Source organism: Rattus rattus, chromosome 17 (genome assembly GCF_011064425.1).
Source record: "Rattus rattus isolate New Zealand chromosome 17, Rrattus_CSIRO_v1, whole genome shotgun sequence".
NCBI classification, from domain to species: domain Eukaryota; kingdom Metazoa; phylum Chordata; class Mammalia; order Rodentia; family Muridae; genus Rattus; species Rattus rattus.
In genome coordinates, this window is record NC_046170.1 from 1,733,024 (window position 1) to 1,747,858 (window position 14,835).

General features: G+C 52.4%; 2 protein-coding genes across 3 annotated transcripts; one reads left to right on the top strand and one right to left on the bottom strand.

Moving 5' to 3' along the window:
- Nucleotides 1-568: 568 nt before the first annotated feature.
- On the top strand, nt 569-7,291 carry Polr2c (RNA polymerase II subunit C). Its single transcript, XM_032887496.1, has 9 exons — nt 569-712; nt 814-863; nt 3,427-3,495; nt 3,626-3,678; nt 5,205-5,333; nt 5,667-5,718; nt 5,894-6,062; nt 6,185-6,259; nt 6,829-7,291. The coding sequence occupies exons 1-9, from the start codon at nt 627-629 to the stop codon at nt 6,971-6,973; spliced, it is 828 nt and encodes a 275-aa protein (XP_032743387.1). The 5' UTR covers nt 569-626; the 3' UTR covers nt 6,974-7,291.
- Dok4 (docking protein 4) lies at nt 7,238-14,299 on the bottom strand. Of its 2 annotated transcripts, XM_032887494.1 has the most exons (9): nt 13,988-14,056; nt 10,986-11,150; nt 10,695-10,802; nt 10,430-10,544; nt 10,055-10,174; nt 9,782-9,971; nt 8,974-9,112; nt 8,702-8,822; nt 7,238-8,606 (listed from the first exon to the last, which is right to left on the bottom strand). In XM_032887494.1, the coding sequence occupies exons 2-9, from the start codon at nt 11,052-11,054 to the stop codon at nt 8,488-8,490; spliced, it is 981 nt and encodes a 326-aa protein (XP_032743385.1). In that variant the 5' UTR covers nt 11,055-11,150; nt 13,988-14,056; the 3' UTR covers nt 7,238-8,487. The 2 variants fall into 2 exon arrangements, with proteins under 2 accessions (XP_032743385.1, XP_032743386.1); XM_032887495.1 differs by lacking the exon at nt 10,986-11,150 and having other exon boundaries at nt 13,988-14,299.
- Nucleotides 14,300-14,835: the final 536 nt, after the last annotated feature.

Below are 14,835 nucleotides of genomic sequence, written 5' to 3' on the forward strand. Positions count from 1 at the left end.
TTTAAAAGGCTTTATTGTATTCCTACACATTTAAAAATTATTCTTGGGGCTGGGGATTTAGCTCAGTGGTAGAGCGCTTACCTAGGAAGCGCAAGGCCCTGGGTTCGGTCCCCAGCTCCGAAAAAAAAGAACCAAAAAAAAAAATTATTCTTATGTATATGGGTGTTTTGCTTGCATGTGCACCATTTGACTACCTGGTGCCCTCAGATGCCAGGAAAGAGATTCCTTAGAAACTGGAGCTAAAGATGTTAGACGTCATATGGGTGCTGGGAATACAATCCAACTCTTAGGGAACAGCAGCCAGTGCTCTTATCTCCATATCCCCGTATGTACGTTTAACCAAGCCTCTATCAATTTTTATTATTATTTTTAACAATTACAAATAACATTGGCATGAATGACCCTGTCCGTGAAATTTTGTGCTGTGTATCTTGGGGATTTCAAGAGCATAGGACCAGTGCATGTAGCCAGTGTGGTTAGAAAACACAGGCCAGGAGTTCCGGCCTCCGGTCAGCAGGTGGCGCTGCGCCCACGTCTACCCGGAAGCGCCCGGGTGCCCCGCCGACAAACTGGTGGTCGCGCAGGCGCGCTGTGGAGCTGGTGCGGGAGACTGGCAGCCGGTCGTGATGCCGTACGCCAACCAGCCAACCGTGCGGATCACGGAACTCACTGAAGAGAATGTCAAGTTCATTATCGAGAACACGGACCTGGCGTAAGGAGGCGAGGGGAGAGGCGGGCGGCCGGGGCCTCGGGCTCCTGACCCCGGGGCTGTGTCTTCGCGGCCTCTCACGCTGCCTGCCTTTCCTCCTGTAGGGTGGCCAATTCCATTCGGAGGGTCTTCATCGCAGAGGTGCCCATAATAGGTAAGCGACCCTCCCTCGGAGCCCGTGCCGCCGTCCCTCCTTCCCGGGTGGGAGCTGAGAACACTGAGGGCCTGCACGCTAGGCTGCGGCTGCCTAGGCCCGCTCGGTGCGTGCCTTGCTCGGCAGCGGGGATTCCAACTCTGTTCGTCTACCCAAAAGCAACAGAAATCAAGACTAAGCACTATTAAAACAGCCGAGGGCTGCAGCCTCCTCATCCGTAAGGTGACGCTAAGCGTCGTTAACGGGTGATACAGAGATTACCGAAGTAATGTAGATGATGCGCTTTTGCTTTTAAGTCAGTGTTCGCTACTGGTTGGCGTTTTTTGAAAATGTCTGTTAATTTTACAAAATAACAGACTACGTCATGACATTTTTAAATCTACACACAGTGATTTCTCCCGTCCTTCCAGAGAGTACCCTGCTATACTTTCTTATCTTCTCCCCCTATCTTCTTTAGAACATATTTATTTACATATATCTGTATATCTCTGGGCTCGAGAGTACCACACAGTTCATGTGTGAAGGTCAGAGTACAGTTTGTGGGAGGGATTCTCATCTCCCACCATATGTGTCCCAGGGATTGACCTCGATGAGGCTTGACAACAAGTAAGTACCTTTATCCTGCTAAACCATCTTGTAGGCCCTGAACTCTCCTTTTATTTAAAAAGGAGAGAGGAGAGAGAGAGAGAGAGAGAGAGAGAGAGAGAGAGAGAGAGAGAGAGAGATTGATTCCACATGAGAGAAAGCATGTGTGTTATTAAACTTTTCTTTTACAAACAACATACTTTAGTTCTTTATGGTTGAGGTGTGTGTGAGTGAGAGACAGATAAGACAGACTGCAGGGGTTTTTTGTATCTATTCTGGTGTCTTTTTTTTTTTTAATGAATTTCTTATTTCTGTAGATCATGTAAGTTTCCAGGTGAAGTCAAGAAATGAGCAAACATAACACAAGGCAAAATATGACAGCTGTCTTCAGGAGAGTCTGAACAGTTTTGTTTGTTTGTTGTTTGTTTTGAGAGAAAGGAAGGAGACCAGGAGACCAGGAAGGAGAAAGGAAGAAGGGGATGGAGCATTTGTAGATACGGACAAATACTGGGAGTTCCCACCAGGGATTAAGGGATGGGGAGTAGATTAAGGGCATTGAGGGGGCCCTGGAAGTAAAGCGTCAGGAAGCCTCACCCTTGCTAGGGAAGTGCTGCAGGGAAGGGCAGGCTGGGCCTGTCCTCGCCTGGTCCTCTGACCTCTCTTCCTTGTGCCTATGGCAGCTGCTTGAGAACTGGGCTCCCACACCATTTGATTTCTGAACATCATTGTTTGCATGCAGGTGTTTGCTTATGGGCGATTAGGTACAGGTTTAAGTTAAGCTTCTGTGTGTGTACAGTCCCGTATGCCCAGCATTGAACTGAGAGGGGTTGGATTTATCGTTATTGTGCTTTCTCTGTTGAAGTCGTCCAGTGAACCATCCCTTGATGGGAGTAACACTGAAGTTCTAAGTGGGCTCTCTGGTGATATCATAAATAGGGTGTGGGCCATGAACTTGTGATGTTTTACTCTTGAGATGTTTTCCCTAACTTGAAGATTTTTAAATTGTTCCTTTTCTTAAATATTCATTTATTTTATGTATGTGAGTACACTGTTGCTGTCCTCAGACACATCAGAAGAGGACATCGGATCCCATTACAGGTGGTTGTGAGCCACCATGTGGTTGCTGGGAATTGAGCTCAGCACCTCTGGAAGAGCAGTCAGTGCTCTTAACCGCTGAGCCATCTCTCCAGCCCTTTAAATTGTTTTTAACTGTCTCTGTGTGTGGGTGTTTACAGGTGAATACAGGTGCCAGAGGTGCCCAGGGGTCTCAGATCCCCCCGAAGCTGGAGTTACAGGGGTTGTGAGCTACCTGACATGGGTGCCAGGAACCTCTTTTTTTTTTTTTTTTCGGGGAGGGGGACCGAACCCAGGGCCTTGCGCTTGCTAGGCAAGCGCTCTACTGCTGAGCTAAAACCCCAACCCCGCCAGGAACCTCTTAACCTCTGAGCCATTCCTCCAACCCATGTTTCCCTCAACTTTTAGGTGCCCAAATAGCTTTTATTCTTGGATTTGGTATTGGCACAGGTAGATGGTTTAAAGTACTCAATTCCCTAAGTATCCCTAAATTCTCTGAGGTAGGTAGGGGTGTGTTTGTGTGTGTGTATCACTAGCAAGGCCTATACCCAGTTCACTGGGGCAGGAAGATTATATATATGAAATGTGGGAGGCCTAAACCTGGAGCTAAACTTTGAAGTCAGAGCCTCTTGCCCCCTGGTCTGGCCTGGTCTGGTCACCTTCAACTTTGTAAGCACTGACTTGATTCTTTCTTTTTTGTTTTGTTTTTTTGTTTTTGTTTTTGCTTTGGAGACACTGTTTTCTTTTGTAGCCCTGGCTGTCCTGGAACTCAATTTGTAGACAAGGCTGGCCTCTGCCTCCCGAGTGCTGCTGGGCACTGAGTGATTTGAGACAGTGCTGTAGGTCTGTAAATGAATCTGATGGCTAGTTCTCATTTGTCCTGTCTTGTTGCCGCCTTTTCCAGCCATCGACTGGGTTCAGATTGACGCCAACTCCTCGGTCCTTCATGATGAATTCATCGCGCACAGGCTTGGTGAGTGCTGGTGTTGAGGAGGAAGAGGTCAAAGTGGGATGCTCCCTGTCCCCAGCCTGCCTGACCTCTGAGGTTCTTGTGGTGGCTTGGCTGTTGGCTGTTCTGTAGAGCACTTTTCTGTGTCTTGCAGGTTTAATCCCCCTCACTAGTGATGACATTGTGGACAAGCTGCAGTACTCCCGGGTACGTGTGTTGGCAGGTAGACAGGAGGCACGGGTCGGGGGGTGGGGGGGTCCAGTTCTCCCTGGAATCTTTCTGGGCGTCTTCCTTCCAGCTGACTGTAGCATGCTCATTGTTGAGATGATGTCTTAATAGTGTGGTCCTTAATAGTGTGGTTCTGATGGGGCTTCAGATTGCTCTCAGCACATCCAAGCTTCATCACACGGGCAGGTGTGGCGGCGCACGCCTTTAGGCTTAGCTTGGGAAGCAGAGGCAGGTGGATCTGTTTGAGTTCCAGGACAGCCAGGGCTGTACAGAGAAACCCTGTCTCAAAACAACCAAAAGGGTGGGGGAACACACCCACTTTTATGTGTGTGTATGTCTGCCTCTGTATGTGCAGGTGGGCTAAGGTCAAAAGAGGGCATCGCTCGGAGCCCCGGAACTAGTTATAGGCAGTTGTGAACTCCTGGGTGTTGCTCTGGCAGCTGAGCCGTAGTCACTTAATAGCCGGCCCCACACCCTCCATCCACTTATTGTTTCCGTTTTTTGTGTTAGTTTTAAGGGACTCTCGCTATGTAGCCCTGGCTGGCCTTCAACTGAAATCTGCCTGCCCTGCCTCCTGAGTGCTTCCCTTGGTCATTAAAGGCGTGTGTCCCGTGCATGTCTGAGAAACAGTAGTAAACCCCCCTTTGTTTTGTTTCTCTGTGGTTACCAGATGTTAACGTTTTACTACATCTGCCCTGTTCTTCCCTAACCTTTAGAAAATAAGCTGCAGGCGCCCTGCCCTTGCCTCCTGTGTACTTGAGCACGGATCAGTGTGCTGCAGTCTTCTACGGCTGTGTGCCTGTATCCCACCATTTACAGGGTTACTTAGTGAGAAAAACTCTGTCTCGGAACACACAAAACATCCACAAAGAGTGGCAAATGTTGATAATTAAGGAAGCTGGAAGGTGGGCATATGACAAGTGGCCATCTGTCTTCTCTGGTTCTGTATGTGGGTAAAATTTTCCATAAGAAGTTTTGAAGTAAAGATTACTGGATGTTGTGACACGTGCCTGTAATCGTTCACATGGCAGTAGTAGCAGCAGGAGGATCAGTAGTTTAAGTTTCACCTACATCCTAAATTCCAGGCCAGCCTAGGCTATATGAGTTCCAGCCCCCTCCTCCCCAAATAATCTAGAACTTCAAAGTTGTTTGGGTTTTGGGGGTGTTTTTGTTGTTGTTTTTTGTTTTCCTGTTCTTCTCTTGTTTGTATTTTCAGTAATTCCCAAGCTGCATAGACAGAACTGTATTGTTCCATAAAACCTTGGTCCTCTCTAGGCACTGCTGTATTAGCAGTGTGCCCCCTAGTGGTCACCTGTAGCAGTGGCCCTGGAAAGGAAGTATGGTTGCCAGCGGGTATACAAGTTACCATGTGGTGAACCAGATGTCACAGCTCTGAAGGGCCTGGGACTGGGGTCGCCCCTTTTCACCAAGAAGAAGTTGAAAGGAGCTGGTTAGCAAAAGCAGAGAGTCCAGTCTTCTTGTTCCAACTGCCCTTCCTGCCTCAGGACTGCACATGTGAAGAGTTCTGCCCAGAGTGCTCCGTGGAGTTCACTCTCGACGTGAGGTGCAATGAAGACCAGACGCGCCATGTTACCTCCCGAGATCTCATCTCCAACAGCCCCCGGGTTATCCCGGTTAGTGCCTTTGCTCTTCTCTGCCTGGCTCCAAGTGGGGTAGATTAGAGTGGATCTTTTATGAGATGCTAACCTACCCTGTGATCATCTACTCTAACTGCCACCTAGACGTGCTGGCCCTGAGTTCCTGAACAGAGCAGTATTGGTGCCATGTGCCCTATGTTGTCCAAAGACCCTTTTAAAGGCCACGGAGCTCTTTGGACAACTCTGCCATCTCCTTCTCAGCCTCCTTTCCCTGGCTTGACAGCTTACAGGCTGGATTTGCTGAGAGACAGTTGCCAGAGGTGATTGAGAGGTGAGAGGCTAATGCATACTTGTTTGGACTTCCTACAGGTGACATCCCGGAACCGGGATAATGACCCCAATGACTATGTGGAGCAGGATGGTAAGGGGGTCAGGCTGGATGGGAAAGGGATGGGGCAGTCAAGCTGGTGGTCGGAGCAGAGACCCTTTTGAGTCGCCTGGTCTCTTGATATGGGTTCTCTTCATGCAGTACTGCAGGACACAAGTTGGAGAACTTGTCCCTTTTGTTTCTGCCTTACTCTCACCTCTCCCTGCAGACATCCTTATTGTCAAGCTGAGGAAGGGCCAGGAGCTGAGACTTCGAGCCTATGCCAAGAAGGGGTTTGGCAAGGAGCATGCCAAGTGGAACCCTACTGCGGGGGTAGCTTTTGAATACGATCCAGACAACGCACTTAGGCATACAGTGTATCCCAAGCCTGAGGAATGGTATGTTCTGGGGGGGAGGGGAGAATAGCAATGGCTGTAGTGAGATTTAGGTAGGTGGGTGCTCTGAGAGCCTTGCTAACAGTAGAAGCAGCCACTTTTGCTTTACCTGTGCTTGCCCTCAGGCCAAAGAGTGAGTACTCTGAGCTGGATGAGGATGAGTCACAGGCTCCCTATGACCCCAACGGCAAGCCAGAGAGGTAAGACCCCAGTCCTGCTTGGGACTGTAATTGTAAGTGTAGGTGTGGGAGGCTGTTAGGCAGTCACACACCCAAGCTCACCACACCACACCCCATCCCCCACTCCCACCTCATCCCCACCACGTGATAGAACCGACTGCCAAACTCGCACTTCTTGAGTTGGTCTTCATCCCTCTCTGGTCACCATAAAGAAAGGGACCTTCTTACTGCCCCGTGCTATTTCTGGCCTTCCTGTTTAGGCTCAAGCCAGAACAAATTAACCATAGCCCTCCCCTGAAGAACTGAAGAGCTGTAGCCAGAATCGTGTTTGGTTTTTTCCTGCTGTCTCCAGTGTAGACATGCACGCCCAGAGTCATTTTAGGGTTTTTACAACAATGCCCTTTTAGTAGCTTCCTCGGGGAACTGTGAAGTGGATGTGGACCACTCTGCGTAAGGGGTTTTAGGGAAAGGGAAGTCAGCCCTGTCCTAAGATCAAAGGCCTCATAGGAATGGAGTCCAGTCTCAGAATGAAGTCTGTTTGAAGCTCAAGCTTTGCCTCATGAGAGCTCTCACCCCCTCTTGTCTCTCAGGTTTTACTACAATGTGGAGTCATGTGGCTCACTGCGCCCTGAAACCATTGTTCTCTCAGCCCTGTCTGGGCTAAAGAAGAAGCTGAGTGATTTACAGACTCAGTTGAGCCATGAGATCCAGAGTGACGTGCTCACCATAAACTAGCACAGCCCGCCTGCTGCGGAAGACTAGGTTCAAAGTTGACCAGACTTCAGGCCCTGGGGCCCTTCTGGTTTCTGGGCTAAGGACTGCGCTTGCTCACGTTGCCTCCTGAAGGTCATCGGAGAGATGGCCAGGGGTTCCACTGGTGTTAGACAAGGCAGGTTTTATAGAGGTTTAGCATCCCTGGCCCTACGTAGTGGTTTCCAGGCAGCCTAGGGGGAAGCACACACTAGTACAGAAAAGGAGTATTTATTGATCAACAGTAGATGTCTTTTTAAAAGTTTTTATTTTTGGCAATAAAGAGCACAACATAATCTCCTTCATGCGTCATCGTGCTACTGAGCCCATTCTGCCTCCCTCCCAAGGGCTTAGGCCCATTTCCTGTACAAACTAACTGACCTCTGGTGGTCGTTCCTGGGTCACAGTCAGAGCTGGGCTGGCTCTGCCACCTCCCTGGCTCCAGGGCCCCCTGAGAGAGGCCCCCTTATCATTCTGCCACACATATGAACAGTGGTTATTTACAAGGTCTGTTCCCACAGAGCAGATCCTAAAGTATTAAAAAACAGAAACACGCAACAAAAGGTTGGATGTGAATAGAAAGATAGCCCTTCTGCACGGTAGTCAATAAATACCAGCACTAGAAAATCAGTTGCTTTAATTGCATTTCAGCAGGGAGCCTCAGCACCGTGTGGGGAGATGGGAAGGTCTTAGTTTTGGAATCTGGCCTGGGGTGGCTGGCCCAGGGCAAGGGAGCACATACCCTGGTCAGTAAAGGGGGGCAGCCAGGTGCTCCCCACAGCAGGCCCGCTGCAGCCTTTGGGCTGGTCCCAGCTGTCCTCTACTGCTGAGGTAAGGGAGCCCTGCCCGCCTGAAGACATCTTAGCCTACTGAGCGGGAAGGAGCCAGTGCAGAAAGTGCATGTAAAAACCAGATGCCACCTCTGCTTAAAACTCCCAAGTGCAAGGCTGCCACGTGGTACAGTGAAGTTTAGAACTCTCCTGTGTCACTGTAGGCCCAGAGGACAGAAGCTACCTGCTATTGTGGCCCTTAGGCTTCTGAGGAGAGCCAGCAGACAGCACCAGTCTGATTGTCCCCCTCCTCTGACCCTAGCAGCTCAAGCAATCTTGGCAACAGGAGAGTTGTATCACTGAGGACAGGCATGGCAGCCCTCATTCATACTCAAAAAACAGCCTTGACCATGCCTGGTCGTGGAATTAAAAATGGGTATGTGTTGGTGGGGAGGGATAGAGGATAGCCTCGTTTATACAGAATATGTTATAAGCCATATATATTAAAACCATTAACAGTGTATAGTCCCACGGTGGCTCTAGCCCCTCATGCTCAGGTGGTGTGGCCAGCCATGTACTGAGGTCCAGCCTCACCCTTGAGGGCAAGGAGGGACAGCTTGCTCTCTGGCTCTTGGCCACCAGCTCCTTGAGGCTGTCCATGGACTGCTGCAGTGAGCCGTCCTCCAGCAAGTGGCCCAGCAGTCGTGAGTTCTTGCAGCCTAGCAGCTGTCACTGGGAAGAGGTCTTGGTCTCACTGCTGTCCTCCTGCCTAGGCTTTGGCTTAAGCAGGATGAATCTGTTCAGGAGGTCTGTTTCTGAGCTGGCCTGGGCTGCTCCATATCCTTCACCTGTGGACAGAGATGCATGCTTAGAATCTGAATCCAAGACCCAAAGCCCTCACCCAAGAAACCTCCACAGGGGCAGGCCCCCAACGATGACCCACCATAGCTGGAGGCTTCAGCGATGTTCTGAGAACCCGTGATGTGATGCCAGTACGCACTGCGGGGCAGCATGGCCGTGGGTGTACAGGGATAGGAGTAGTGCTCGGTGCCCTTGTTCAGCAGCTGTGTCACAGAAGAGGTTCCGTCTGTTAGTCCTAGGGACACTGCCGCCAGCCCAAGGTCCTGCCTGACTCACCCTCGAACGCGCTGGTGGAGACTTAGCCAGCCCGTCTGCCCTGCCTCCCAGTGCCCTGGAACAGCAGCCACGCCTCACCCTCACGTTCTTCTCCATTTCCAGCAGGACCCGCTTGTGCTGCTCAGCGATGGCCAGGGTGGCACTGTGAACCCGCTGGTAAATCTGCTCCCCCTCCTGTGTCTGAAAGGTATAGAGTCCTTCCCCAGCGTCACACATCCTAAGGACAAGGCAGCAAGGAGGGCAAGGTGTCAGGAATTTGACTCTGGGTGGGTGCGTGCGTGCGTGCGTGCGTGCGTGCGTGCATACGCACCAAGTTCTAAGTGTCAGCTGCAGTTGTATGAAGGTCTTCAGGGAGAGGATGGCTATGGTGATCTGGGGACTTGGTCACAGTACACATGGGTTGAGCAGTAGTTACCACATACCCAGTGGAGGTTTGAAAGCTTCACAGAAATTAGCCTATTCGTTTTCCTCTACATTTTACCATAGAGGAGTTGCTCAGCCAAGGTTACACAGAGGATGGTGGGGAGCTGAAGTTTAAGCAGACTGCTGGAGTCCTAGCAAGGACCTTCCCTCACTATAACATCACTCTGGCAGGCTGGGCGCTTTTTCACCCCCTATAGGGAACTGGTACTGAGGCTACAATCACAAAGCCAGAAAGTGTCACCCTTGGCAGTGACTCAGCTAGGGAGCTGGGCTTTGGTATAAGCTTCGTTTGACCTGCCTGTTACAAGCTAATTACTTCTTCTGGCCTTGAGTTCCTCATCTGTAAAATTGAAACATTATATCCCCCCTGGGCTGCCGTGCTGATGAACGTGCCTGACGCCATGCCGAGAGCAGGCTCCATAATGGCCACAGTGGGACAGGATGGTAAGAAAGAGGGTACTACCTGCCCGCCTCAAAGGTAAATCGTGTGGCATCTCGGCCATAACGGCGCAAAGAGCAGAGGGGCCACGAGACGAGCTTCACGCGGGGGTTGTGTATGTCCCAGAGGTAGATGTTCTCGTGAGTGATCTGCAGTTTGCACTCGCCATACACGTCCAGGTTAGGGCAGGGTAACAGGAAGACGTTGAAGCGATCTGCAGCGGCAGAGGGTAACAGTTGAGCTAACTGAGGGCTCCCCCTTCCCCCTCCCCGCTTCGAGACCCAGGACCAGCCTCACCTGTCTGCTCACACTGTACTCCTGGGGCCAGGAGGTCTGGCTCTCCCAGACTGATGTCATTGAGCCGTGATCCCAGACATTCTACTGACAGTGTCTTGTACCACTCCTCTGCCTCCAGCTCTAGAAAGAAATAGCACTTAATAGTTCTACCAGCTCAGAGTCCCAGCAGCCCACCCAGTCTGCCCTGGCTTGACCCGTTGCAGGGAGGCCTTGCTGCCTGCCTGCCTACCTCCGTCTGGGACCTACTCCACTAAGGAGAGACACAGCTCTCCCGCTCTTCCCGCAACAGTTGGCCCTGCTCTGATAGCCGCTGCCTGGACCACTGACTGACCAGCCCAAGAAGAGCAGATGGAGCCTGCAGCCCTGGGGCCTCACCTGAGTCACAAGTGAAGGTGCGAGCAGAGTCATCCGTGAATATGATGGCCACCGCCTGCCTCTTGGTCTCCTTGGGGAGCCTCGTGACGCACTTGACGTTGCTGATCTCAGTCACCTGGAAAGACATCCCAAGATATGTAGCCAGGCTGGCCCCTTCAACCCTACCTCCCATAGCTGGGTTCCTCAGGAAGGTACCCTCAGACCTCAGGACTCAGCGAGTCAACTTTGCTCACAGGTTGGGAGATCTAGGGCCCAGGCCCCTAACCTTGGGGCAGCCCCGGAGGCACACTGACTTCTCGTCAGGATACTTCTCCAGCCGCTGGGGCCCCTTGCTGGAAGATTTTCGGAACACCAGCCAGCACCTCCGGTAAATCTGTGGGTCAAGAAGCCAACTTTTGGTCAGATTGTTGCTGAACTATGATTCCCCAGTGATGCTGCCCTGAAGTTACCCCAGCCTCCTGAGAGAGCAGTACCACACCCTTCCCTGGACCCTAGCTTAGAAAAAAACCTTAGGATCGTAGCTCTAGGATGCCAGCCACCAGAGGGGCAGCCCTACCCAAATGGCCAAGTTCACGATCATCTCTATTGAGCTGTTCTGTGATGCTCCGTGTAACAGAAGGAGCATTTGTGGAATTCAGTATCAGGGTCACTCCTGAAGGCAGTTCGATTGTTTCTTCCGTTTCAGAGACTAGTGGCTATGAAGAAGGCAAGTAGGAACGACCTGACAAGTGATGCGTCTGGGATTAAGACAGGATTTCCAGAGACACACCCATTACCATAGGACAGACCACTCTGGCCATACATACATGGGGTCTTTCGGGAACAAGAAGCGGCCCCCTAGGACCCAGCTAGACTGCACATCATCTCGGCCCTGTTTGTGGGCCCAGGCAAGGCTCTGGTGTGAGGGGAATCACTGTTGCCCTCCAAGGATTTCCATCAGCACTTAATCAACACTGTGCCCTACGGGCACCAGAGGCCCACAAAGGCTAAGGGGGCAGAGGTATGAGCCACAACACCTACTAAGTGCCCTGTGCTCTATGCTGCTGAGATTCTCCAGAGCTTCGTAAACTCCTAAAGAGATGACCCTTTTCCAGAGACAAACTGACCCATCAGACACCATGAAAGGCTGTCCCAGGATCTCCATAAACTGCCCATCTGAGCTCGTCTTGCAGAGCCTCTGTCTAGCCAGGCTGTGATGGAGTTACCAGCCGCTGCCAGCAGGCTTCAAGCCTGGTAGACCTGTTCCCAGCATCCCTGTGCTGTTGTCAATGTGAGCAGAAGGGGCCTAAAGAAGGGCTGGGCTGGGCAGAGGAAAGGACGAGGCCACTGGCCAGCCCAGTTACCTTCTCTGCATATGCCAGAGGTGTGCCACCAGGCCTTGCCAAGCAGATCACAGAACAAAATGGACCTAGACAGTCCTTGTCCCTGGAAGTCTCTACAGCTGGGTCACTTTTAGCTGCTGTCTGGGACCCTGAAAAGCATGTCTGTCCCTAGCTGAGCCCTGATCTGACCACATGAGCCTTTTTAAAAGCAGAAACCGTGTATACCATATTCTCACACCCTTTGCTAATACCAGCTAGCAATGACTGACGGCTGTGCATATGACCATATGAAGGACAGGGTGGACAGACAGATGAATGGATAGATAACTGAATGGGTGGGAGCTGCCCAAGCACCCCACCCCACCCCAACAGGCAGCAACATGGGAGGCCTGGGGGCCTGAGCACCCTGGTTGCCTGGTTACAGGATACACACTCACACAACCCCAGGGAGCCATGCACTCAAGAGCTCTCCTCAGTTCTCACAGGTCTTTGATCAGCTCTTCCTAAGCACACTGCCAGGCTCTGCTGAGGGAGGAGGGAGGCCCTGGCAGGTAGGAAGGGAGGGTGGGCGCCATCCCTTTTCCATTCCTCTCAGCACACCCCCTCCCCTGATCCCTGGAGACTGAGATAAGACACTGCCTGGGGCAACTGAAAAGCCTAGCCCCTCACAGAGGGCAGAATAAGCTTAGGTCTGTGGAAAGTAGATCTCCCTGAACAGTGTGGACACCAGTCTGGGTCAGGCCACACCCCACCTTCCAGTTCTTTCCCTAGTCTGCCCACCTCTCCACTTGGGGTCTGGGAATCCTTCTGTAACAGGTCTGACACTGACCCCACAGGACTGCCTGTAGCCAGCGCTTTCTTGTAAGCCTGCCCTGGATCGAGCTCTGCTGGCCCCTGGGGACTGGCTGGATCTAAGCATGGGAATAAGGGGTGGCGGCAGGAATGAGGTCCCCACTCCCGGGGCCTCTTTGCCTGGCCTTAGCCTTGCTCTTTGTTCTGTCTTGGAAAGAGCAGAGTCTCCCAGGCTTGAGCCAGTGAGACTTCGAACATGCCGAACATGCCGAGAAGCCCTGCCTCAATCCACTGATGGCCCAGCTGAGGGCAGGGGACTGCTGGTCCTGCCTGGACACAAGACAGCCCAACAAGGCCCCAGAAAGCCAGGAGGAACAAGAATCACCCCCACTCCAAGGTGGGCCTGAGTAAGAGACCCTTGGGCATCTCTTCACCCTCTGGTTAGCCCAGGAACCCTTGAACCCAGCCCATCAAGGCAGCAGGGAGGCACAGAGTCTTGGGTAAAACAGACTTGGGTCACCTGTCACCAAGGCTTTCTTTCCTCCTTCCTTGGAGGTAGGGGATAGCAGGGGAATAGAGGCTTCAAAGGGAACCTGGGGCCCTAATCATGCCTCTAGGGGATTTTCCTCAGCTGGAAACCTGTATGGGGTGGTGAGGAGGGGTATGTGCACCTCCAAGCCCCAGCTCAGGGCCGCCACCACCAACTCCAAGGAAAGCAGCCTGTCCCAGAGCAAGGGCCATGCCACCCACACATCAGGGAAGTGTCAGCCTCTCTGGCCTCAGTCCTTGATGTCCCTACCCCTACCCCCCAACAAGCCATTCTCTTTCCCAAACAATTTAACACCCAAAGCAACCCTCTAAAATATAAGTGCAGGGCTCTGAACACACTGAGGAGCAAGCGTGTGTGTGTGTGTGTGTGTGTGTGTGTGTGTGTGTGTGTGTGTGTGTGTGTGTGTGTGTGTGTGTGGTAGGGCGGGGGAGGGACACTTTAAAGAAAAGAGGACAGGAGGGGTGGGGAGCAAGGCAAGGGGGAGGGAGGGGAAAGGGGTGGGGGAGCAAGGGAGGAGGCCCAGGAGCCAAAGCTGCTCTCCACTCTTGACAGCCTCACTCTCCAGTCACTCCCGATAGCCGGTGGTGGCTGCCACCTCCGCTACTGCCAGCGCCGTGGCCACAACTTCAACAATAGCAGGGGATGCCTCTTGCCAGCCTGTCAGCTACCACTACTGGTCCAGTGGCTGGGATGCCAGCCAGCCAGCCCAGCTGGGGCAAGAGATGCAGTAGACAGAGGCTGGCTAGCCACATGCCAGCCAGCCCGCGTTGAGAAGCCTCAAATCACAGTCACACAGTCCCCAGTGCTGGCGGGCAGCATTGCCCCGACACACCATGCCTCCAGACCCGTCCTCAGTACTGTTTATTGACAAGGGCTCCCACCAGGGTGGCTCACCCCAAGCTTCCTGCTCTTCATCTTCACATAGCCTTGCTTGACGATGTCGTTGAAATTGGTCGCCATGGTTGCCCCACTGTCTTTGGGGTGCCGGCTGGGCTGAGTCCGGGGAGGGTGCCCAGGTGGCTTGGTCTCCCCTGATCACCTGTTTAAGACACTCCTCACCTCCCCCACCTCAGCATTGTTCTAGCGGCTCCTTCGCCCAGCTCCTGCTAGAAACCCAAATGACAGGGAGATTAGAGCCAGTGACATCTTTCTCTTCCCCCTTAGCTGTCTCGTTCTTTTTTTCCTTCCTCTTCCCACACTCCTCCCTCCCTCTGCCAGCCCGCCCTCCCTCCTTCCCTTCCTCCCAACCCCAGGACGGCAGAACCATTCAGGAAAAGCGAGGTGGAGGCAGAACAGAAAAATGGTCCGGCCCAGTCCCCTCCCTCAAGGCTGGGGCTGGCAGTTAACCCCTTCCTGGGATGGCTGGCTCCCGTTCTGCTTGCTGTGGAGGTGAAGGCAAAAGAGGGGAAGGAACTGAGGTAGTGGGCTTTGGAGAAGCCTGGACCCTAAGCTTGGTGGCACCTGGCCATCCTCTTACAACTTTGGGGCAGACTTAGAGCAACTTGCCAGGGCACCCCACCTTCCTGAGAGTACTGGGATCCCAGAGGAGAACTTCCAGGAAATGGTGAGGGGATCAGGAGATGGCCCAGGGTTAGGTTATCTACAAAAGCCTACCCTTCCAGCTCACCACACTATACCTGGTTGTCTCCAGCCTGATGAGGCTGAGTCACCAGCTCAAATCATTCAGACCCTACTCCTGGCCCCTGGACTCTTGGGCAGTTCTTCTGGGTACTGACTGGTGT